Here is a 25,387-nt window from a genome sequence, read left to right as displayed (position 1 = left end):
AAATAAAGATAACAGGAAGAGATTTGAAGACACAACACTGCCTATAGCGGGGGTGGAGATATGTGGAACAACCAAGAATACTTTTTGGTTGTTATGATGATAAAAGGGTGAAATATTCATTGCCACAACTGAAAAGAATCATGGAAGAAATGTAAAGTGGCTCTACGAAAAGACTGATGTTTAACTTCATGATCAAATTCAAAGTTATAAATGCAAACAGCCAAGCAAGTTTAATGGTGATCAGGTTGTCAGGTTACGCTACTCCGAGGTTTCCTTCACAGGGTTGCCACGAACCGGAACAAAACAAAGTCCCCGACTTTTCACTAACTGTACAACAATTTTCTCTGACCGTGCAGGATGATTCTGACAATGAATCAACAAAAATAAGGATGGTTCAGATAATCTTTAAAACAAAATTGCCTTGTCTATTCGAAAACATCTAATAAAATAATTTGCAGCAACCTTAAGATAAAATTCCCTGACTTTTCTCTGACTTTGAACAGGGATTTAGAAAGTCCCTGACCTGATACAAAACTCCCTGACTTTTCCCTGACCTTGAATAAAATCTACTTTTCCCTGACTTTTCCCTGACCATGACAATCCTGCTTCATTTAAAGCAAGTGCGCGCACGATGTGTGTAAACAAGGGCTAAAGTTAGACCAGCTCTACATGTAAATAGAAATTCTTATTATGAATTGAATAAACTCCAAAGTAAATCGATGAAAAATTAAAAAAATTAAATCCTCTCGATACCTCGAGCTCAGAGGGCGCAAATCATGCCACGTTCTTCTCGTCTTGTACTAAACCAACAAGAGCAGACTGATTATTCCACTGGATGCATCATTTTAAAGTCCTCGTACTTTCTAAAAGCCAACACTGAGAGGTCAAAAAAGACCATTACTATTATGTCAATATACAAACACTACTTTTTTTGATGAAATCCCAAAAATAAAGAAACAAGAACACAATCACGTGGTACCTGACTGTAACCACTAAATATTCATTGGTGTTCCTGATACTAACTAATCACAAGGCAGTTTAAAACTGCTGTGTTTGAAGACATGAAATGTGATAGGTCAATTTCGATAGATCAAAAGTCTAACTTGGCTCCGAGGTTCGGGGGAGTAAAGCAAAAAATTATATCAACATTGAGGTTAGGGGTGAAAATAATTTCTTTGGCTTTATTCTCCTATGCCTCGGAGCCAAGTTAGAATATAATACATCCATTGTGTGGTTTACACGAAGTGTAAACCATTGAATGTCATGATCTACGTTATTTTCTGCGGGCGGGCGGGATTTGTCACGAACAGAGCGCTTGTCACATGGTTTGCTGGAGAGCCTGGTTACCAGTTTGTCAAACACCTCGAAGCTTGAGGTCGGCTGTTTTTGCTTTTGTAAATATGTTGTTTTTTGCCTATCGGCTTTTGCTCACACGTAGATGAAAGCTAGGAGAGGTATTTATGACTGTGGTCGTGTATCCGTTACAACAGTAAGGTAGCCAGGTCAAAGAAATCATACAAGAGGCCCGAGAAGACGATCGTGTTTAGCAGCTCGTAACATTATTTCTTGGCCAGAGAATTTCCACTCGCTTTCTGTCTTTGTGGAGTCTAAGGTATTAAAGCTTACGATCTTGTTACGTTTTGGCCTCATTGTTCCTGTATTGTTTTGTTTAGTATACACATTGAAATTCTGGCTGTGATCGAAAGTTAGAAACCCGTCATTTCATTCGTGTTTTAAAATACTTCAAGCAAAAAATGTGAATTGCTTTATCTTTTAATTTTGTTGTCCTTCACACTTCATTTCTTTTGTATTGCATGCAGATCGAGCAGAGTGAAAATTACTTCACAGATGGTATGCAAGCCAACCTACATGTACGATAGCGTAAATATAAGCTACTCTGAAATATTTCAGTGATGGATGGACAAATTAAGTGTAAGAGACTGTGACGATCTACTTTTTCCAAGAGAGACACTGTGCAATCATGTCTAACATAAGCCATGTCAAACACGCATGTTGGCTGGTGATGTAGAGTTTATTTTTGCTTCTAGAAATGAGAGATTTAAACAAATTGAAATCAAAACTTGAAATAATTATGGATAAGACAAATTATACTTGAAACTTGTCAACATAAGGATAACATCAGAAGCAGAATTGCTTCCACGGTACAATCAGCCTCTATACCTGACAATAACTTGACAAAAGACGAACAGCAAGCACTGAAACGACTGAAAAACGACAACAACATTGTCATACTACCAGCCGACAAAGGACGTGTCACTGTTGTTATGGACAAGACTGACTACTTTGACAAAATGGACGCACTTGTTAACGACAAACAAACTTACGAAGAACTTAAACGCGACCCGACGCCAGCACTTCAACGTAAACTTAACAGCAAAATACTTACGCTTAAAAAGACTGACGCTATTGACACTCAACGCTACTATCGACTGAGGTGCTCAGTACCTCAACCACCGAAACTTTACGGACTGCCGAAACTGCACAAACCTGGTATACCGATGCGACCTATAGTGTCATTCTGTGGGTCCCCTACGTATCAACTATCTAAGTACTTGACGACCATACTGCAACCCCTTACTGACAAATCAAGACGCAAACTACAATCTACGGAGAACTTTATTGACGCTATTAAGACAGTACAGATACCTGACGACTACAAACTTGTGTCTTTTGATGTGAAATCACTGTTCACCAGTATTCCACTTCAATTGGCATTACAGTGTACCGAGACCGCTATACAACAATCTACTGTTGAACTGCCGTTACCTACAGAAGACATCATGGACTTACTGAACCTTTGCCTTACATCGACTTACTTTCAGTACAACGGTAAACACTACAAACAGTTGCATGGAACAGCAATGGGGTCGCCTGTTTCTGTTGTTGTCGCAGAAATTGTGATGCAACACGTGGAGGAACGCGCCCTTGCAACTTGCCGACAAACGATACCGCTTTGGTTGCGCTACGTTGACGACACCTTTACCGCCGTTCACAAAGACGAAATTGACGATTTTCACGACCACCTAAACAAACAGAACGCCGACATCCAGTTTACTAAAGAGATCGAAGAAAATGGAAAACTTCCTTTTCTAGACTGTTTGGTAAGCCGCGACAACAACGAACTACGAACGACAGTGTACAGAAAACCGACGCATACCGACAGATTACTTGACGAATCATCCTACAACCCGACTTCACACAAAGCCACGACTATAAAGACTTTGACGAGACGAGCGCAACTAGTTTGTGACACACCGGACAGCTTACGTGACGAAAACAGATACCTTGAACGTGTTTTTCACAAAAACAGCTACAACGCTGACTTTATTAGACGAAACATTTACCGACCTACTGAAGCTGACGCTACGAACAGGAACCCTACGCCTGTTACTACAGTGACTATACCTTACATTAAGGGCACTTCTGAGACCATCTCGCGGATCCTACAGCCCTACAACATTCGTGTAGCCCACAAACCTACAACTACGTTACGACACTTACTGACCAACGTGAAAGACAGAGACGAACCTAACGACAGACAGGGAGCAGTTTACAAGATCAAATGCTCCGACTGCCAGGCTTCCTACATTGGTGAAACTGGCAGAAACCTTAACACGAGACTGACTGAACACAAACGAGCCACGAGAAATGGTGATGCCAACAATCACATTGCTGTACATCATCAACTGACAAACCACAACATTGACTGGGACTCTGCTCAGTGCTTAACCTACAGTACAAACTATTTTCAACGACTGACTCTGGAAAGCTGGTACACTAACCTAGAACAAACGCCTCTTAACAGATGTCAACAACTACCGGCGCCTTACAAACGACTTATCCACGACAGAAACGAAACCGACAAACGGACTTCTAACAGACCGACTTAACAATACACGGACCAAAACCGACCTACTTGACTAACAATAGACGGATCGAAACCCACCAATGACTGATGACAAACTTTACACGAGTCTTTCAGCCAATACCATCATGGCTATACTGACCAATCACGTTCAACGGACCAGACTTATAAGATCATCGATTGACAAACACTATTCACTTGACTCTGAAGATGACTTCCGCTCAGGTTGTCGAAACGTCAGTCACCAACAACAGTTCTTTTCAGAACTACACTCACCCGGACGATCACACTATACGAAATAAGTATGTTTTGTAATCATTGCAAAGATCTATTAGAAGAGATATATCTACAATCCTTTTGAATATTCACTGCATTGCTAGTGAGATTAGCACAAACAATTACTAAGATATATAGAAACAAAATACCGTGATTTGTGTTTCGAAGAAAGAAAATTGTTATTTTACTTACATATACGACAATATGTAGTACTATTATGAGGAAATTCGCCGTTCCACAGACAATTCTTTACTATTTGGAAAATTATAGGAAAAAAACCGACAGTAGCCTCTTTTCAGTTTACAGCTACAGATCTTAAGTTTTGTTCTTCACTGTACTTTGCCGATTCTTTGTATACCTGAACGTGTGCAACGCTGTTTCACTAACTTTCATTTAGAAGACAAGTAGTTCGTTATCGGATCATTTGAGTTTCTTTTTATTATTGAAATCTACCTTCCGTTCCCTCAGAAACTAGCCCGCTGAACTACTTTTCACTAATGAAGTTTTATTAGTTTCCTCGGAAGTTAGCTAGCTGAACTGCTTTTCACTAATGGAGTTTTAGTGCTTTCTATTCATAGGATAATTTTTCCTAGCTGTCGGTAACACCAATTCAGAATTTCAAATTTAAGTATCTCACTTTTAATTTCCTAAGTTTGTTCTATCTTAATCTCAGCCTGTGTAATTTTAATCCTAGCACTCTATTTTTAATTTTGGAAGCCTCGTGGTGTTGATTAGAATTCGCTATCTTAATTAAGTATTTTCCGCCCGTATTGTATACCTGAAGTTACATTAGCATATTGTAAACACTTGACGTGTAAAGGATGATATATAAGCAACTACGTTTGTAAAGCTTTATGGATTACATCGGCTACATCGTTAGGATTACATCGATTACTCCGACGAGTATGTCAGTTTCACCCTCAACGTTAGAGTGCAGAATAAACTACTGTTGGACCAAGTTATGTCTCTTCCTTGACGTCCGTAGTGAAGACCATTGAAGTAGATCCTCGTGTACCAGGAAATTGTGACGAATTTCCGTTCCCGCAGCCAAGCAGTGCTCTCCAGAGTTAGATTCCCCCAGTTGTCAGTTCAAGTGTCCGTTCAGTCCGAAATTTACAGTGTTGCAGGAAAAACTTATCGTCACAGTACACTTATTCAGTATTGTATTGCATCAAGCTGGGGGAATACTCTCTATAGTTGACTACACTAAAAGGTGCGCATTTTTTCAGGCTGGAGGTATTATAAATTTATTTTATGTATTTATCCAATCATTCTACAAACTTTAAACTCAATTCCACCCGGTTACGTGAACAAAATCATGACTGAATCTATCAGGCCACTATGGGAGCTTTTTTAGTTCGTAAAATCCTCAGTTTCAAAGCGAGGCTACCTGTGCAACCTCTGTTGTCAAAATGAGACTTCCATAACAAAAATTGGCCAATAACCCTCATCCTGAAAATGAGGATTTCAGGAGCTCCCAAATGGTCTGTTGTATGCTAGTTATCTTGATTTATTGATTGACAGAAACAATCTGCAAAACTGTCTAACTGAAATCACATATTAGTTCTACTAATAGAAACTCAATACACCATGTTCATAAATGGCTGTCAATTTAAAATCTTTTGTATGCATTTAAATTAGCTCAACTAACCTCGTTTGAGAGAACAAATTCTTTTGAATTATCAGCTCAAAAACAAGGTTTGTTGGGCTAATTTTAAAACTTACAAACTTACGGCAGCCATTTATGAATAGGGTCTCTAAGAGATCAGATACAAAAATTTCTGAGCTTCCCATCGAAGCAGTTCAATTTCGTAAGCCACACATTTACGCATGCATGCGCTTCTATTTCCTTTCACACGAAAGTTGACGCCTGTTCACAAGCTAAAATTGGCTATCGACGTGAATGACTCCCGTATTATTAGGGAATTTTACGAAAATGACATGGTCACTTCAGTTAAGATTATTTGTTACACAGCTAAAGCATGCCCATATTCTTAGAAAAACATTCGGTTATTCGTTAAGCTTAATGATCTTGGGTTTCTCACACCGAAAAGGTCTTCTTCGGCGAAGCTGTCTCAATAGAAATCCGTAGCACACTCGCTGTCCGACTCCACTGCGTCCAAACCAAAGCAATTCTCTATTTCTTACTACACTCGGTTGAAAGTCTAGTATGGCGTATAATAAAATAAAAGCTCGATCTGCGTGTATTTCCCGTGCGTGTATTAAACCGTGGCCTTTAAAGCCCTGGTCAAATGGACTCGCAAGTAGTCGCAAGTAGCCACAAGTTGAACTTACGTTGAACTTACGAACTTACGTTGGGTGGCCAAACGGACTCGCAAGTTTCCTCGCAAGTACACGCAGGTCGCAAAAACACCCACTTCAAGGTAGACATATCCTGTATTTCATTGGCTAATAATACGTTAATGGACGTCACTCAACTTGCGTTGACTTGGGTTGGGTGGCCAAACGGCGAAAAACTTGCGTCGACTTGCGTGCAAACTTGATCTCGACCAAAGTGAGCGCAAGTCATCGCAAGTCAACGCAAGTGCACGCAAGGTCTGGCCAAACGGAGTCGCAAGTAGACGCCAGTTGAGGACTTGCGTCTACTTGCGAGTCCGTTTGGCCAGGGCTTAATACTATTTTTACGACTGTTTATTTCTTTAATTGTGACAGAATCATTAAAATTATCACCCTGCTAATTGCCGTGGCTTAAAGTGTTTGGTTTGTTCAGCAAATACGTCAACATCAGAAGTCAAAGTGAATGGTGTGTGGGTTTGTAAAGTAAACAAAGAACTACGAGCGACGGCTGCGGAATCAATGTAGCAAAACACTGTTCACGAAACTGTTTTATGATATCCGAAATAACTAAAGGTACCCATCAAGCAATTAATTTCGAGTTATTGTACGTAAAAAAGACGTTACTCCGTTATGAAGGAGTTTTTTTCTAACAGAGTAAAGCTATATCGAAAGAAAGATTACAGTCGGAGACTCCGAGAAGTTGTCGTTGGTTGCATAATCAGGTGATCTGATTAAATAAAAAGGAAAAAAACAATGTTTTACAAAGGAAACGTGGCATTAATAGCGAGACTCATGCTGAATTTCTTTATTCTCCTCACCTGTGCACCTTGATAATGTATTGACATGGTAAAGAGAGGTTAAATGCCTATCAATGTTCTTTTTTTTTTTCTTTTAACTAAAAACAGCAATGACAAAACCTTAGCCTTCAAGTTGAGATGTAGAGCGTATGTGTTAAGTGTGCAGGTAATATAATTCGGCACAACTGAAGGCTTGAAATTCAAATTATTGCCATGTCAAGAAAATGTCATGGTTCAACTATCCTTTGTCTCATTAAACACACACTTGCGCATACGTGTAGATTTACAAACCACAAAGACAATTTATCGCACTACTCATTCTAGTGTATTCACCCGGATAACGCACTTTTTAATTTTTCGCCGATATCACGAACGATACGATTCACGATTTCTGAACGTTTAAATCTAAAGTTATGATAAGTTCGACTTCCTTGTTAACTAATTCCTTATTGCGAGAATAAAAGATTAGCTGATTAACATACAGCCGACCAAATTCTGACGTGGCCCTAGAAGTTGTCAAAAGAGTGGTTTCTGATCCTTGAGGAAGACATCGAGGAAGTGTTAATGACGATGCTACAAAGATCACGCGAAATGTTGCTCTTATTGATATTTCTTCTGGCTTTCACAGCGATACAAGGTATGCCCTAGTTTGAGTTGTAAACGTGACAAAGATTTAATTGAAATGTCGGAGATAAAGCTTTCGAGAACGAGTGACACACAAGAAAAAATAGTTCATTCCGCCGCCATACATACATGATCACTTCGTTGTTTGCTTTAAAAAGCGATTACAACGTAACGACAAAGACGCCATCAATAAATAAATCATTGATTTTGTGCTATTGATTTTTTGGGTCAAAACTTTACACAATACATGGAACTTGTTTTAGTCAGTCCAAATTAAAATGGATTCATGCACAGAAACGTTAGAGCATTAACTGATTGACTCTGTTAAAAAAAGTTTAATACCACGTTAAACACAAGTTAAATACAAGATTAAATATGTGACATTTACTAAGGGGTTTTCGTTATCCCGGAAACAAAATGTATCCGTTTGGTGTCCTGGCGTGTGACCCTCTTTTAGCTCACCTTCCGCATTCAGATCCCTCCCAAAAGCTATTAATGAAATCAGTGTTTTTGTTTACAGAAACCACAACGGCAGAACGGAAGATCGACATCCGTATATTCGACAGAAGCTACACCGTTAGCAGAGAGGACTTGGAGAGAAAATTGACCACGGCAGCTCTGACAGAACGAGGTTACCGAAAAACGACAACATTCTCCCAAACAGCCGAAGACGAAGATGAATCACGGCTACTTAAGATTGTGCGCTACCAGAAAAGAGTTCCTTGTCAAAAAATGGCAATGGTTGAAGACGAATTACGCAGAAGTATCCCTGGTGTCTGGGGGCATGAAGTGTCCAGCGAAGTGCAAAAAGAGGCAGCGAAAAGAAGGGAGAAAAACCAGCGATGCACCGCCGGAATTGAAATTCATTTCCCTTCAAAAAGATGTCAGCTGAAAAAGAAAGTTAAGCGTGCGGTTCCAGGATGTACGAACCCGAACTCTTGTTTCATGTGCTTTATAGCATCGGTTCAGTGAACGTTAAAGGATAGCTGCTTTTCAGTGTTGCATACTAATACTATAATGAGGGAGACGGCCTAAAGGGCCTATTTCTTGTATGAGCTGTTGAACTTACAACATCACATCAAACTTTGCAACGCACTAATTTTGCAATAAATAAGTCACTGACATTTTCCAATAGTGCATGTACTACAGAAGATATATTATTTCCGATGAATCGTTAACAAAATTAAAAATTGACTCGCGTGTCCGAAACCTAATATTTGTAAGAATAACGATTGATTTGAATGAGTCCGTGAGGTCTATAAAGTAATGACACAAGCATTTAATACAAATTACGGCACACATCGATTGAAAGAATTATGAATTTCTTCGAGCAGATATATTACACTTCGTATAGAGACTTAAGAACTTTGAAGGTATAGTGCGGAGAAAACGGAAACGATATTACACATTCTCCTTCAAATTGGGTTTGGGTTCGCTTTAGGTGGGTAGAGTAAACTATGACACGTTAAAAACACGTGAAGGGGTTTCGAATAACTAAAACATTAAAGGATAAAAATAAACGCGAGCACATAACTGTTTAACTATTACATTATTCGGCTTGTACGTAAGTGACAACAAATAATTCATAAAGTAACATTTAACGACGAAATCGAGGCCATCTCTGTTATAGTTTTCACTGAAATTCTATGGATTCACTCCGACAGTTTACTCACAGGCCGTCTCCGTGTGTTTAATTACTATATTTTCTCCTTTATTTCTCTCTGTTGTGTGTTAGACGTGCATTGATGTTAATTAATACCGAATGTAAAGAATAAAATTACATGTTGTCATCTTGTTTGAAAACAGTCCAAATGGGCAAACTGGAACACCAAATATTATGACAGACTTAATGAATTATATGCAAAGTGGAATGGCTGAATACACTCGATTTTTTTCTTTTAAGATCGTCTAATTTTCGGGTTAGGGATCAACTTTCTTAGTTTATTTTTTTTTTCTGCCATTAACCCGGGACCGGAACGTTTTTAAGATGTTCCCAAGGTACCATTTCCAATCGGTAATTTATTTAGCAGTTGTGTTACCACTTCCAATAGTTTTGAATAAATCGAGACAAGCTATTTGTATTTAAATATGTTCGTAACTGAAGCACTTGGTCATTGGACTGTGTAGACTAGAGTTTTACATTCTAGCAGAGTTCATCGATACTGTTGCATAAAAAAGTCGTCAACATAAAGTTCGTCAAGTGACTCTCAGCCTGGGCTTTGGTCGTAGTGTGTTCTTCAATCTGGGCTAATCTCAGCCTCAGCGCTGCTTCTGAAAAAAAAAAAAAAAGAGTGTACAAGAAGAAACGCTCGACAAATTCTGCTGTTGAAATTGAAAATTGTAAACAAAACAACTGGCTTACTGATTTGATTCAACGTGCAGTAAATAAAGCCGCGAATCTGGAGAGTAACCATGATTCCTCTCAGTCTTTGCTTCTCTTCAAAATCAAATGCAAGATCACATTGAAAGGTCGCTCTTTAAGTCAGCAGAGATCTGTTTGATTTTGGAAACGTTCAGATTTGTTTTTCTAATGGCAATTCACGGACTGCTGCTCTCGAAACACTAAGACTAACGGGTTCTCGCCGATCGGTTGTTCACCTAACGATTAGGTGATCATTTGGACTTAGAAAGGGTCGAACTTTTATGGCCTGTTTTTTGTTCGATTTTTTCCAGCGTATTTTGGTCTTGGTTTAAGCACTGAACAGGACTACCTTAAATCCCGGCAACTCCGCTCTCAAATGAAATGTTGTTTTAAATATTCAAATATGGGGCACATTATTCTGTTTTGAGCAACATCAATAACTGACAATCGCTCAACGTCTGTTCGTTTTTCGCGGCACTACAACTTACATGGGTCAAAAACACAACCAATGAAAACAAGGCTAAAAGTGTTCATTAAGATAATCTCAAATCTCAGCAAATTGACTTTATTTCATTTTCGCCGGACAGTTGGGACAAGAAAGTGTCTGCACTGTGCGTATGGAGGGTGTTCGTGCTTGCTCAGATATTAAAACAACTGATACCATGTTTTATTATATAAACACCAATGGAATACCAGGTGATCTCTCGCGCGAAAACATGATATCTTTATCACACGCGAAAATAATGTTATATTCACATGTGAAAAGATCATTGTCACTATGGTTACATAATAAATCGCGCCTTTCGCCGCGAAAGTGAAATCGTTTGGTATTTCATTGCTTGGAGAAACGAAATTCCTCTTGTTGTGTTGAAAGTATTTCACGAGTGAGCGCAACACTCAAAGATAAATTTCGTAACTCCGCGCGGCCATGTAATATCCTCTATGTGCGTTCCACGGGAACACCTGAAACGTTTTATTTATTTGTAATTTGGTTTCGAGGTTATTAAACTCAATTACCTTGATACAGAGGCTGTTAAAAGAAATTACGAGAGGAAATGAAAGTAAATGCGTACGTCACGCGCCTTCAATGGAAATCCGGCATATACAGAGGTGATGAATGTCTTGGTGCAACTAAACTCTTAGTTATCAAAAGCCCTTCCAGAACCTGACAGGCCCTTCATAGAGGGTCTCAATGGGGTTAACTGTCAGCCGTAAAAAAAAGGCCAAAATTAAAATTGGCAGTTTTAACCGTTAGCCGTGAAAAATGTTAACTGTAGAAATCATTTAGCCAAGAAAGTTCCAAGATCTCTTATGAAGACTTTTTTGCGTCTTGTCTTGTGTCTTGTCTTGTGTCTTGGTAGTAAAGTGAAAAGCCGGGGGACTTAAATAAATAAATATTCGGTAACAATTTTTATAATAATACCTTTTTTCCATTCCGGAATGGTCCGAAGACTTAAAATATGTTATACAGTAGCAAAAACAAATTTTCAACTTTTTGAAACGATGAAAATTAATTTTTAACAATGGTGAGAAATTTTTAAGATTTCTGTTCACTGTAAGGAAAATAAATCAGTTACCGTTAGCTGTCAAAAAGCGTAACTATTACTGAACCGATAGCCGGAAAAGCCACCACCGCATTGAGACCCTTGATATGAGTTGTTGTACCTGATGTACGGCATAAAGTTGTCAGTGGTTGTTTAATATTATCTCGAGAAAATCTGTTGGCTTAGGAAGAGTTAAGACGGAAGTTTAATGTAGTGGGAGGAATTCCAACAAACCTCTGTCAATACTTAAGCCACATCTCCGAAAAAACTATCAAAGCGGTCCATGCACATAAACTGAGGCTTTTACCTTAAGAGATTTACAAAGCAATTTGGTAAGGTATTACACAGAGTTACATAATGTCGCAGTGGCGCTACTTATGTCAGTGGCTCAGAGGCCAGACTTCTAAAACCTGTTACAACCGGTTCAAATAATAACGATGAGGATACAAGATTGTACAATATTCTGATTTAAAGTTAATATCTTAATATCGATCTGTCTCGAGACACTGAACATTCGAGGTGTAAAGGTACTTTTCATGGATTGTAACCAATCAGGTTTTGGAACAAGCTTAGTGCAGGCTGAGTCCCTTAACACAAATTTCATTTAAGTGTGATGGACTAACACAAAGCTCCATACCGCCTCAGAGATTTTCTTATTGGCGTACGAAATCAACTGAAATGTACACCCAAAACAAATTCGATCTCTCTAAGGCCCTGTCAATTGATGTTTAGTATCTCTTGTATCTTCCTGTTTGTTTGTCCGATGGTTTATTTAGAACGACATTTTGTCTTATATTTTTTCTAGCAACGAGTATTTCCCTTGTTTCTTACAAAAAAAATAGAAAGCAATTTTTCGTGTTCTGGAGAATGAGAAATGTTTCGGTAACGTAAGTGATGGGCGATTGTTAACACAGCTTTTGCGTGTTTCCAAACTTGATAGAAACACCAAGAAAAATGCTTTTTTTAAAAAAAGTTCTTTGAGAGTAAAAAAAAGGAGAGAAAAAGGAAAAGAAAATCAGATTTCGCTCATCAAAATGTAAATTCTCTTTACTGACGCCATCATTACGTCAACAGTTTGTGCTTGTTCTGTGGAATTTCTTTCAAGTTACATTAAAGAAGAACGCCTTTGTTTTCGCGCGCTTTCCAACGGGATGTTTCTAAGTGTACGTGTTTGCTCGCTTTGGAAAATTAAACGAAAAATGCAAACAACGACATACACGAAACCACTTCCCAATGTATTATTTACAAAGTGGGCTCTTCACACGGCCGCGGTAAAATGTCTAAGCTTTCAACACCGACAGCTGGTGGACGGAAGAGTTTGTTTGCTCCTGGCACGTGGTGTCGCCCGCGAGTTCTTGGCGCGCGTTATTTGTTTTTCTATTTACCGCCAAACCTGACATGTCCAAATCTTCAATAATTACTTCTCTAACTTGAAAACGGACGCTTGACAACAGATGCTTCAGAATTTTCTAGGCTTCACGTGAGCTATGTTCTAAGGAAAGAGCGAATGCTCCGTGTACATAGCTTTGTTATACTATGCATTGTGAGACAATTCCCTACGAGTCAAATACACTGGTTTTTCCCTGGAATCCCTTTCCTCTCTTAAAGGTGTTATTTTAATATACGAGTGGATAATACAGGTTAATTGAAAACCACAAACGTAATCTCTGTTATGCCATTTTCGTCATCAAACATTGAATGAAAGCCTGCTTTCCCTCGAATGATAAAGTTTATCGTGCCATGACAAATAGTTTTCAGGTGTCGAAGCGTCTGATAGCTGGCAGTTAATAAACTCCTTAACGGCAAAGTCAATGGGAAATAAATAAAAACCTAAGACAAAAAAAGAAACTAACTTCCAAAAGGTCCTAAGAAAAGTCTTGGCTAAAGTAATGATAACTACTTGCAACTGAAGCAGTTTTGAAATGACTCCTTTAATACTGTGCAGCATTAATTGTAAAACCTATTGACATTCATGGTAAGAAAACGGATGAAGAATGGGTACATTCGCAAGACGGAAACCGCAACCAATTAAGCAAACAGCATTACACACTTTAATAACTAAACTAGGTGTTAACTAAGAAAGAAATGTGCAATTTTCTGCAACGATTCCGCGAGGGAAGATAAAAATGGTGAGTAATTGTCCAGCCAAACACAGTAACGGGCTATCCTTATTGAATTATGGCCAAAATTCAATTGGAAGACAAGGGTGTTGATCTTTATCACCTCTTACCTCAAATTGAGCTTATTGAATCTATTCAACAAAAGGAAATTAGTAATTGCGGCCTGAAACTTGTTAAAAGAACCATAATAGAGCTATCAAACATTTCCTTATTAATGGCAAGTAATTATCGTCTGCAACTCATTTTAAAAGCGGCTGGGTTTATTATTACTAATGCCGAGATCACATAAATTGCCTCTGCTCCGTTCAGTCGTTCAAAAAACAGAATCTTTCACAACTACAACGTTGTACAGAGAGGCAAGGTAAGCCGAATTATCAGTCACTTGATGTTGATCGGTAACTTGATGTCCGATAAGATAAAACGTTTTTTAACCTCGCCAAATATCAATGAAGCTAAAGTAGCAAACAGACTTTAGAACGGCAGTTCTTCAAGCTAAGTTTAATCTCATAAACATGAGGCATTGGTCCTTAATCGATAGTTTTGAGAATTATTTTCTAGCGAGTACATTTTTCACGAGAATCCAGCTCATTGATATCGGCAGTAATGGATGATATAAAGAAACTGCAATTTGAAAGAGGGACTTAAATAATCCAAACAAAAGTGAATAAACTAATTGTGAAGGTCGAAGGGAAAGAATATTTAATTTCCGTTACGACTCGCTGAAAGAATCGCCGTCTTTTTTTTTTTTTTTGCTATTCTTTTGTAATAGACGAGCAAGAGATCGTTTAAGATTACAAAAATTTGTACTGGTCAGGTTTTGGCTTGAAGAAAAATCTCTAGAACTACCGAACAGTTTCTTAGCTTTACAAAAAAATTCTCACGACTTTTATTCTACAGAGACTATGGTACTATATTACCACATATCACAGCTGCTTTCTGATTGGTTAAATAAATTAGCATCCTAAGAATCGACCGAAATAATTTTTTTTGATATCTTCATTGTTACTACCTAGAGCATTGAATGATATCATATTCGAACGACAACACTCACTGAATAGAGGAAGGAAACAGTAATAAAAAAGTCTCAAGAAAGTACTGTACTTGTTCACAACTTCGATTCGTTGATTTTGAACTCCGAGAGCCCTACTAATAATGGCGGCCAAAACTGGGAAAATAAGGACAAGAGGTGAAATTCCACGATAAGTTAAGCGGTATCAGTTTTATTCTGGAAACTGTTATGCATGTCGAGTTTTCTAACAAGCACTGGCAGTGGTACATAAACACCAGTTGAAGTTGTGGTCTTGTATCATTGTCTTCCCCGCAGAATTTTCTAACAAGCACTGGCAGTGGTACATAAACACCAGTTAAAGTTGTGGTCTTGTATCATTGTCTTTCACGCAGAATCAGTACTCCGCTTTTAGAATGAAGAACATAACATGGTATATAGGTGCGATATTTTTGGCTTCATGCCTTCTTGTAACTACAACCGGCTCAATGCCAACTCGTCAAGGTAAGTCGCCGTGTAATAAGCTAGATATTAACTTCAAATTCCAATGAACAAAAGTCTAATGTGCCCTTCTAGTGCTGTATCCACTTCATTCCATTGTGAAAGCTAACAATCGTTTTGACCATGATCATAACATGACAGGCAGAATTGTAATTTATGTATAATCATAAACATAAAAAATCTAATGTACATTACCTGCTTGCGTTATGTAATAAAATTTTCTACCTCGAAATATAATTTCGTCCTATAATATCTCTGATCAGTTCATGATTTCATGACAATTTTGGGGCGAAAACTCCTCGTTGAAATATTCCTCCCACCAATATAAAGACGGAACACATTCCAATACGAGATGTACTCTTACTCCTGAGACTGGTTTAGGAGATTAATCCCTAAATTCTAAACCTCGGATAAAGCACTTGTAGCTTTCAGGGCCGGGTTATTCAAAGCCCGATTACGCTAACCAGGGTTAGCAAGAATTTTGATTTCAGTTTTGTATCTATTCGATGAAGTTTTTGTCTACAGTTTGTCTCTCAGTTTTTAATTTAAATAATCGCAAGCCACTGAAAACATGGGCAATGACAATTTTTATACAGAAAAAGTAATACTTCGGTGAACTTTTAATCCTGAGTTAACGTTAAGCGGCTTTCGAATTAACAACCCGGCCCTCTGATGGGTTCCCTGAATTTGGGTTGCCAGCCATTATACCCGTCTTTGACTGTATATATGGAATATGAATGCGGTGGGTCGCCAGGGAAGGAAAGCTCTTTCCAAAAAAAGAAATGGCTGAAAGAAGTACATTAGGTGAGCTTTCTATCGCCAAAATAAGGAAACAATACGAAGCAAATCTATAAATCCGGAAACTATAAAAAGCCAGAAAATACCACAATCAACTAAACTACCTATTTAATCGAAAGGGCTTGTAAATGTACAACAACAGCAACTGAATGAAGAAGAAAACCAAAAAGGAATTCAAAGGAAGAACCAAAAACCGACACAGCATCGTTCATGTTCAGTTATTGTTAGCCGTGAAAACACATTTTTCAGTATAATATTAAGCTTAGCAGTCCAGAAAAGTTTACTACCTTTGATACCTTTCAATTCCGCCTTGTCCTTTTATACTTCAATGCATTTGAACTCGATCGGTTTTGAGCAACACTAACAGTCTGTAGTCTTGATGATGACAGCCGCGCAAACAAGTAAAATTTGCTTCATTTGACTCGAATAAGGCGTCTCGGAAACCTTTCTTCTTGTAAACCTGGCGCTCGTCACATTTTTCCAAAATGTAGAAACCTTTGGAGGTGATTATGTGAGGATATTTCGGAAGAAACCTTTTTGTCTCGCTCGCTTTCCTGACATGCTTCATTCAACCCCAACAATGAAGAACGCCCGACAGATTTTCCCGCCATTTTTAGACCATGGCTTCGTTTAAATCACACTAAAATGCCCACATCATCTAATTGACTGTCTAATTTACTAAAACAATTATTTCATTCGCCCTTGTTGGATAAGAGGTGATTATAATAAACTCGGCGTTTCGTTTGTTATTTAGCACCCCGCATCCTACGTGTACTCAAGGAATAATTGTTAAATATTCAGCGGATAAATTCTGGTTACTGTACAATTGATACATAAAGTTAGATACCTCCTGCACTAAACAACCTTCTGCTTACGCCAACAGAAGTCGGATTTCTTAGTCTAAATACACATAAATGCCAGAACAGTGCGAAGATCATCTAACAACAACCCTAAGACAGTAAATATGGGATACTTTAGAAGCAAAAAATCTCAGCTTTACACCCACGCCTCTTGGGTTCAATGTTGAATCACACACGTCCATTTTTCTATGAAGTTCTTGAAGTACAACTTGAGAACAGACGTAGTTAGTTTACACGAAGATATTATAAAATTTCCACTTTATTAAGCTATATAACAAATCTTGCTAATCTTATACACCGCAGATTCAAGAGCGTCAGAAAACATCGCAATTCGTGTGTTTAACCACAACTATAGGGCAGCCGTCAGCGACGTCCTTCAAAAACTGGACAACGCAGAGCTCGAACACAGGGGCTTCACCAAGACTATCATCAACAAAATCGTCTCCACAGAAGGTGAAGCACCGGTTAATTCCACAGTACTACAGTTTTACAAAACAACTCCTTGTAGACAGCTGCTGTTTGTAGAGGAGGAAATCAGAAGTCTTTGGCCCGAGGCCTGGGGAGCAGAGGTTTCCAAACGGGTTGAATCCGCCGTTTCGCGCGCAATGTTTTTTGGCGGAAAAACATGTAGGGCTGGCATCGAAGTTCATTTGCCGCCACGTGGAGGCTGTGCTGGGAAGAAGGAGAAACGAGAATATGATCGACCGTGCGAAAAGTGGTGTCTGTTTTGCTTTGGCGCTACCACGGAAGACTGATCTTTTAGCGGTGTAATGAACTACATGTATTGCAGAATAAAATACTTGAAGATTGTAATTTCTCTTTTTTTTAACCTATGTTACGAAAGTGCAATGACTAAAGTGTTCCAATTAAATGTTTTACAGTATCACAACTGCTACTAACACTAGTACTAGCAGTGAATGTAATTAAACAAGTCATGTATGGATGTAGATCTAACAATAAATTATATGTTCACTTTGATGTTTAGTAGGAGTAACGTTTGCTAAAATGACTGTTTGCATTCCACATGACGAAATTCAGTTGTAGACAATAAGACAGAGCTTGATAAATGTTTATACTAGCTACGAGAATTTCTCTGATTGAAGTAATATGATTAACCGGTGTAGGATTTTGGGATAATTTTACAGTACTGCACATTCAGCATTGCATGACAACTGTAACTCTGTTAGTAAGGAGCTAAGCAGCACTGCAACTGAGGCATCAACAAAAGTTTACTTGTAGCTGGTTCACTTATTTGAGAAGTTTGCCTTTAACTCTAAGTCTTAAGTTTCTAGCCTCGTCAGTGTCTGAGGCGATAGGTCTCTAAACTTTCACAACTTAGTTGCTGAATTTAAAGAAAACGACAAAACTTTTAAGTTTGAAAGAAATGTTTTGCCAGAACCTACTGTCATCTTCAGTTGATTGATATACAAAGCGTTGGAAGTTGAATTTATAAGTAGAAAAAATGCGAATTGTGATGGATAGTGATATCGAATCTGCCGTTTCGCATTTTCAGACATTTCGCGCTTTCTATATCAATCAGCTGGAGATGACAGTAGGTTCTGTTGATACATGTCTTTCAAACTTAAAAGTTTTGTCATTTTCTTTAAATTCTTGACTTGCCTGCTATTATCAAGACACGTGTAGTTGCTGAAGAAATTTCAGCATATCACGGCTAACAAAAAGAAGTGTCTGTTTCAGTAACCCGGTAGACATCTACCACAATGGCCATATCCAGAGAATATCTCCAATTTTGGTAATTAAAAGTGAATTGACTAATGACTACATGACCATTACACGTATCTCCCCACACAAGGAATGCTATATTGCACTCCCCTGTAACTAGTTGGTCAACATCCATTTTTGCTATGTACCTACTGCATGATGGAAGGGAGACAGAAAACCAGGGCCACAATTCAATACAGTGTAGATTATGAAGTTTTAGTTTGTACCTCATTCTTGTCAGCTGGAGTGGCTTTCATCTTTGTTACTGGCATACACAGTGTAGAACACAAAGTACAGCGACACCAGGACAGCAAGGATAACAAACAAATACAATAACACAATCTGGAAAGAAATGAGATGCATTTAAGATGGCTCAAAACAGTTTCCAGCACTTAGATTTTGATGGGTCGTTATAACCACTCTTTTACAATTGCTGCTACAATCGTGGTATCAAAACGCTGCCCAATCATTGGTGAACACGTTAATAGGGAGTTTACGAAATCACGACGGCAACGGCAACGGGAACGTCACTGAACAAAAGAATTAATGAGCGGAACAATGGCTGTGCACGTGCGTTATAATTCTTGGTATATTTCTTTGCCGTCCTTTGCAAGAAAACAACGTGAAATGACCAAATTTTGCGTTGTCTGGAGAACGTGAACCACGACGGCTAATATTTTAAATTTTTATTTCAAATTTATCGCTGTGTTCCGGATTTAGTTTTGCGATAGTTTTGACAGTGATAAACAAAGTAAATGACTTTAGAGTATCGCGAGATTTGTAGGTAAAATATAAATCCATTTTTTAATCTACGTTGTCCTCGGCGTCGCCGTCGTGGTTTCGTAAACTCCCTATTATCATTTTCATGACACAATGGGTTACCATAGCCACAGCATGACCTGCAAAAAATACCCTTGACTTAATTAGAGCTTTAGGGGCTTATTATTCATAAAGGGCAAGGCAAATTCTTTTTATAATTATCAAATTTTAATAAGCATGCTAAGACGCAACTTTTGGCAAAGTTTTTAAAGAATCTGTACTTAGGGTTAGGAGTCACCTTAAAGTTTTGAAAATTTAAGGCTCTGAACCCTACATACAGACTTTTTAAAACCTTGCCAAAAGTTGCATCTTATCAATGCTTACGAAAATTTGATATAAAAAAATTTCACTGTGCGGTTTTTGAACTATAAGCCCCTAAAGCTGTAATTAAGGGTGGTTTTAGCAGGTCAGAATGTTGCTATGGTAACCTCTAGTGTCACGAGAATGATAACAACGTGTTCACCAACGATTGGGCAGTTTTTCGATACCATGATTGTAGCATCAAGTGATAAAGAGTGGTTAAAATGACCCATCAAAATCTAACTGCTGGAAACTGTTTTGAGCCACCTTAATAGGAAACTCAGAAAACCATGAACACCAGAAATATTTATGAAATGTTGATGTGTAGCAAAGGGAAAGGCAATTACATGTAGGTATGAGAAAACTAGACAGCAAACATCAATAGTAAGTTGGTTTGTGGTTTTAAGGTTTGCTAGCATGTCCTGAACTTTATTGTGATTGGTCAGTACACAACTGGCCTGTCAGAATCAAATCAAAGTGTTCTGACTTACACAGTAACATTTATGACTGAGACATTTGTGTACTGGTTATGTGTAAATAGTCTCTAATTTAAAGTGACACTATTCGTTAGAGTCAGTTCACATTTAATAGTCACAGTTACATTAAAATACCGCTTATTTTCTGCTGCTTTTACTTGTTTCATTAATGCCATCTCGTGCAGAACATGTGGAGTTACAGACAACACATACATATTTTATTCTCTCCTTTAAGGTCCAGAACTGTTAAGTGTCTTATGCATACAACAGTTATTAAAAGCTGACATGTAGAGTATCTCTCATTTAAAACAGGCTTCAACTTTACCTAAAGTCAAAAGGCTGCGTTTGTTCACCTATGGTATTTGAGATTCAGTTGGGGCTCCATAACACAGTGGTATCAAATGTCTTTGATACCACTGGATGTTTTTTTTTTTTTGGATACCACTGGATGTTTTTATCAACTCAGTTTAAAACATTCATGAATATCTCTTATAACCCCCTACCAACCACACCCCCCCCCCCCGCCCCCACCTGAATACATGTAAAAGTTTTGAGTGTACCATTCCTTACCCCTGCTGTCACATTTTAACAACATGAACTAAAGTCATGTTCCATGTCCAACCTGAGCATTATTAAAACCTGATTTGAAAACTCAAAATATGTCAAAAGAACAGAACAATTTTATCTCAGTCGTTGTTTCTTCTTGTGTTCTCACAAGTCAATAATAATCATTGTTATCCTGAATTTTAATTTACCTGAATAGTTCCACTTGATCTCCTGGATTGAGCTTTGTCACGAATTGATAGTGTCTTCTTTTTGCTACGACCTTTGAATTCCTGTTTTCCTGATATAGCAAAAAAACATAACAAAGAAATTATGTCAATGCTGGTCTAACAAAAAACATTGTATACACTGTAATTGAGTGATAAGGACATTGAAGCAAATGGTTAAATTGGTTTCCTGATCATAAGACTGTATCATCTCATTTTAAACACACTGCAGTAGGGAACCCTAAAGAAGCCAATTATGACACCTCTGCGTGCAAAAATGCAGGCTTCGGGCTGAGTGGCTGCTTAGGATGAGACGTCAAATTCCAAAACAAAGTAAATTTTAAAAACACTGCAGAATTGAGGTTAGAATAGAATAGATTTGATTATGCCAACTCTCAGTTACTGGTTTAAGTGACTGAAATTATACTTTCTGTGATCACCATCTTAACAAAATCCTAATTATCATGCAGAATGGCCATACAGTACAGTAAAAACCTGCATAAAAGAACATGTGTTTTGGGGGCTCAGGCTGATTTTGTTCTTACATGTATAGAGGGGGGTGAATAGGGCTATGAAAATCTGCTTATCCGTGCCTTTTCTTCACCAAATCCATTGATCCACCAATAGTTTTGTTCAAATCCGAATTCAATCTGTTCGAATGCCATTGTTACTAGTAATTTCACACAAATAGTAAAGAAGGCAACATGCTCGATGACTATAAGACAGTACAATTCCAGTAACAGTCTCACACCTGAGTTTAAATGTGCTTTGTTTAAAAAAAGAAACAATTTGGATGAACTCATTAACATACCGACCAAGGCTGAAGAAAGATCTATGATCCAAATTTTGTTTAGGACCCAAGATCCCAACATCAAGACAGGCATAATCCGGAATCCACACCAAAATTCAGAGCTGATCTGCAATCCACAGTGTTTTCAAAATCCGCAAATCCACTCAATTTACAGCAAAAATCCACAATCCACGTGCTTTTTAAAGTTCAAATCCGTCAATCCGAAAACGTATTCACCCCCCTTATATATCAGGTGTTTTCTGCAAAATCAGCCTGAAAATGTTCTTAAGGTGTTCTTAAAACTGTTTCTAAAAATTAATTACTGCATAGACTACCAACAGTTGAAATCAATGTGCAAGCACAACATTTTAATTAATTAATGGATTTCATGTCAGCATGTTGTGTCTGCAGCAAATAAAGAATGTGATTGACAGAAGGTAACAGTCATTTAGTTACATAAATTAGTCAAGTCTTAGAAACGATTGCTAAATGTACCCTGGAAATTCCCATACTTGCTGTGAAACTCTATGTGTGCAATGTTCTAGCACATATATTGATCTACTTAGTATTGCATCCTAGTAGGTTATTCTAATCTAACTGGCAGCCAATTTTTTATATAAGAGTAATTTTCATCTTTCAGGCTAAATATGTTCTATGTATATGGTACTTTTTGGCCAAATTTCAGCCTGAGTGTTCTTAATCCACTAGTTCTTTTATGCGGGTTTTTACTGTATTAGCTATTAGACAAGAAACACTTGGTCATTGCCAACTGATGGAGGCCAATGATATCCCCTTGCTAAGAACAGGGTGGTTGAACTTAAGAACAGCAGGTCACTTGCCATCCAAATGAATTAGTGACTATTACTCCTTATTATTAATAGCTATTGTAGCTCTGTTTGCAGGCTAGATGAACCAAAACCTGCATTATGATTGGCTACTCGAGTGGGCAAGATGGGGTTATCTCGCCTGCCTGGGACCCTGCTGTGTCCAGCAAGAAAAATTTCCTGCGAAAACCATAAAATAAATCCTTTATTGGCCAAGCTTTTGTGGTCAAGATGGCTGGATATTGGCCTAATGTTCCTTCCAAAAAAAGAACTCTGCCAATATCCAGCCATCTTGACCTCAAGCTTGGTCAATAACCAATTTTACAATAACTGCAGAATTTCTCGCTCGCTCATTGCCTAATTTTTATTGTCAATAAGTGAACAGACACACGAATTTATAATTTATGCAATGTGTCAACCAGTGAGAGTGAACTGTTATCGTAAAAAAACAAATTGAAGTCAGTTTTTAATGCGTCTATCCTGTAATTGACAATGAATTTCATCATAACATTGTCAAAGTAGTCTGCAGATCCACTCAACTATCGCCTCGTGGATCCACAGCTACTTTGACAATGACATGACGAAATTCATGATCAATAACAGGACAGACACATGAAAAACTTACATCAATTTGTTAAATAGATTGTATTCCTTTCCTATCAGTAGCCAATAAAACTGATTTTTGCATATTTGATTTTAAAAATTTGGTCCAATTAAATGCGCTAAGAATTTAATCTTTAATCAATATACACGATAAAAAATTCAAAATCAATTCTACTAAAATGTCTAAGATCCTAAACGTAAAATTCTAATCCTAATATTATATAACTTACAACAATATTCTACTTATAAACCTGACTACCATGAATGCCGTGTGTTTAAAATTTTAATAGAGAAAGCGTTTAAATTGCTATAATGAACCAAACTTTCTATGTAAATCTGCTGATTACATAGCTCACGTAGCCAATGAAATTGGTCGACACATCAGTTCTTGGATTAGGATATAACCAACGTACTCTTACTGCATTTTAGAAATTTTCGATCTTTCTCAGTGGCCACAATCACCACCCCATCCCCATCTCTATACCTTCTTCACCATCATAGCGAGCAGACAGCACACACAAGTCGAAACAGGCCATTTTGAGGCCGGAAGATACGTTTGAAACTTAAGCCTTGCACAAGAGTGTCGAGGCAGCCGAAAAGAAGTATCTAAAGGACCAACGTACGTGACTGTAGCGAGGCTCCCGCCTGGACCAAATCGTCAACTGTTTTCTCTCTCTCCTTACCTAAAACTACACGCTCAAGGTGGCAAGAAAAGATTTTTCAGCTACATAACAAAAGCGTTAAACATGGATTAAGCCCTCACCTATATTCTTCCTGAATTTTTCTACATCCGATCTTCCTTCCGCATCTTTACGTCCCATCAGAGTAGACTTTTTTTGCGCAGTCAAGACGACTTCTCAGTGATCTGATCTTCTTTGTTTTACCTTTGTTTATGTTGCATGACGTGTCAACTTCATTCCCAGATCTCTTCTCGACTGTCAAAGGACATCACGAATGGCAGGAAAACCCGAGCTCGCACCACCACCCTCGACTGCTTACCATAGAGATTGCGTGGTTCACTCATGAAATATTCATCCTTTTGTCACGCAACGCTCCTCCGTTGCGTGACATCCCAAAAAACGGCTGCGGAGAAGACTAGAAGTGGAAGGCTTCTCTTTTTCCCTTGAACACGAGACAGTGAAGCTGTTACAGTCTCCCTATTCAAGTTTTTCGCCCGCCGTGCCTTCCACCACCCCTACCCACGGACTTTTGTACTCTCCCCAGTTTCGCTCGCATCAAGAGACCAAGGTGGCGGCCCGTCAAACTCAACGATCGTCATCTCAGCATATCTTCGATCTCACGGAAAAATAAGGGACTGTGAACAGTCTAGGAAGCATTCAATCATCACTATTCGGCATTTTAACTGGCATTCTAGAATATAATTACACAGTTGTTGCACATAAGTAGGAAACTAAGGAAGCAGGAATAACCGTGGGGTATACATCGGAGGATACAGCTCGCCAAAATCCAATATTCTTCCATCCGGCATGTCAGAACCCCTGGACACTATACCATACACTTGACCTGATTCTCTTAGCTTGCACTTATCAGATTTTGTTTCTCTAAGCTAACTACTTTACTGACTTCGATCTCACTCTTAGAGCTAGATATATCGCTTACATATGCATACTTATCCTGTACGAAATCGATCACTGATTTGCTTTGGTTGGTTTGTGCAACAAGCAAATTCCCCACACTGAGAGGAACACTACTAAATGAAGAACTTTACAAATGTAACCTGTGTGATACAAAGCAAGCAATTCCGTTCAATGCTTGAAATTGTCATCCAGACAACTAAAGGACCGAATTAGGTCGACAGTATGAGTATCAGTATAAGCCTATCATACAATATATTTACATTTTTTGTTCAAGTGTCATCAGTTGATATGGCTGAGGGGCTGAAAGACAGTGTAAAAAGATTCAAGAGCGTTGTAAATTGTGTTAGAATATTTCGATCAATTTTCAATGGTGTTTGGTGATTTTCAGTTGTCATTACGAATGTACCGGTCAA

General features: G+C 38.2%; 2 protein-coding genes across 5 annotated transcripts; one reads left to right on the top strand and one right to left on the bottom strand.

Moving 5' to 3' along the window:
* Positions 1-5,865: 5,865 nt before the first annotated feature.
* LOC145466835 (uncharacterized) lies at positions 5,866-8,853 on the top strand. The gene is made up of 2 exons (XM_081450549.1): positions 5,866-7,894; positions 8,402-8,853. The coding sequence occupies exons 1-2, from the start codon at positions 7,822-7,824 to the stop codon at positions 8,851-8,853; spliced, it is 525 nt and encodes a 174-aa protein (XP_081306675.1). The 5' UTR covers positions 5,866-7,821.
* A 1,214-nt stretch (positions 8,854-10,067) lies between these two features.
* Positions 10,068-25,065, bottom strand: LOC145466836 (uncharacterized). Of its 4 annotated transcripts, none has more exons than XM_081450552.1 (4): positions 24,140-25,065; positions 21,145-21,233; positions 19,022-19,136; positions 10,068-10,152 (listed from the first exon to the last, which is right to left on the bottom strand). In XM_081450552.1, exons 1-3 carry the CDS (start codon positions 24,195-24,197, stop codon positions 19,032-19,034), a joined length of 252 nt encoding a protein of 83 aa, XP_081306678.1. In that variant the 5' UTR covers positions 24,198-25,065; the 3' UTR covers positions 10,068-10,152; positions 19,022-19,031. The 4 variants fall into 4 exon arrangements, with proteins under 4 accessions (XP_081306678.1, XP_081306677.1, XP_081306679.1 ...); XM_081450551.1 differs by lacking the exon at positions 10,068-10,152 and adding an exon at positions 14,650-17,744; XM_081450553.1 differs by lacking the exon at positions 10,068-10,152 and adding an exon at positions 14,650-17,739.
* Between the last annotated feature and the right edge of the window lie 322 nt (positions 25,066-25,387).

Source organism: Orbicella franksi, chromosome 13, assembly GCF_964199315.1.
Source record: "Orbicella franksi chromosome 13, jaOrbFran1.1, whole genome shotgun sequence".
Taxonomy (NCBI): Eukaryota; Metazoa; Cnidaria; class Anthozoa; order Scleractinia; family Merulinidae; genus Orbicella; species Orbicella franksi.
Note: the sequence above shows the minus strand (reverse complement) of the source record. Positions and strands in the feature narration are given on the sequence as shown.

Excerpts from the sequence above, each read along its gene's own strand:
- LOC145466835 (XM_081450549.1), top strand. The coding sequence starts at position 7,822 with ATGACGATGCTACAAAGATCACGCGAAATGTTGCTCTTATTGATATTT. Across the intron at positions 7,895-8,401 it reads GGCTTTCACAGCGATACAAG|AAACCACAACGGCAGAACGG; the intron begins GTATGCCCTAGT and ends TTTTGTTTACAG.
- LOC145466836 (XM_081450552.1), bottom strand. The coding sequence starts at position 24,197 with ATGGGACGTAAAGATGCGGAAGGAAGATCGGATGTAGAAAAATTCAGG. Across the intron at positions 21,234-24,139 it reads AAAATTCAGGAAGAATATAG|GAAAACAGGAATTCAAAGGT; the intron begins GTGAGGGCTTAA and ends TTGCTATATCAG. Across the intron at positions 19,137-21,144 it reads GATCAAGTGGAACTATTCAG|ATTGTGTTATTGTATTTGTT; the intron begins GTAAATTAAAAT and ends ATTTCTTTCCAG.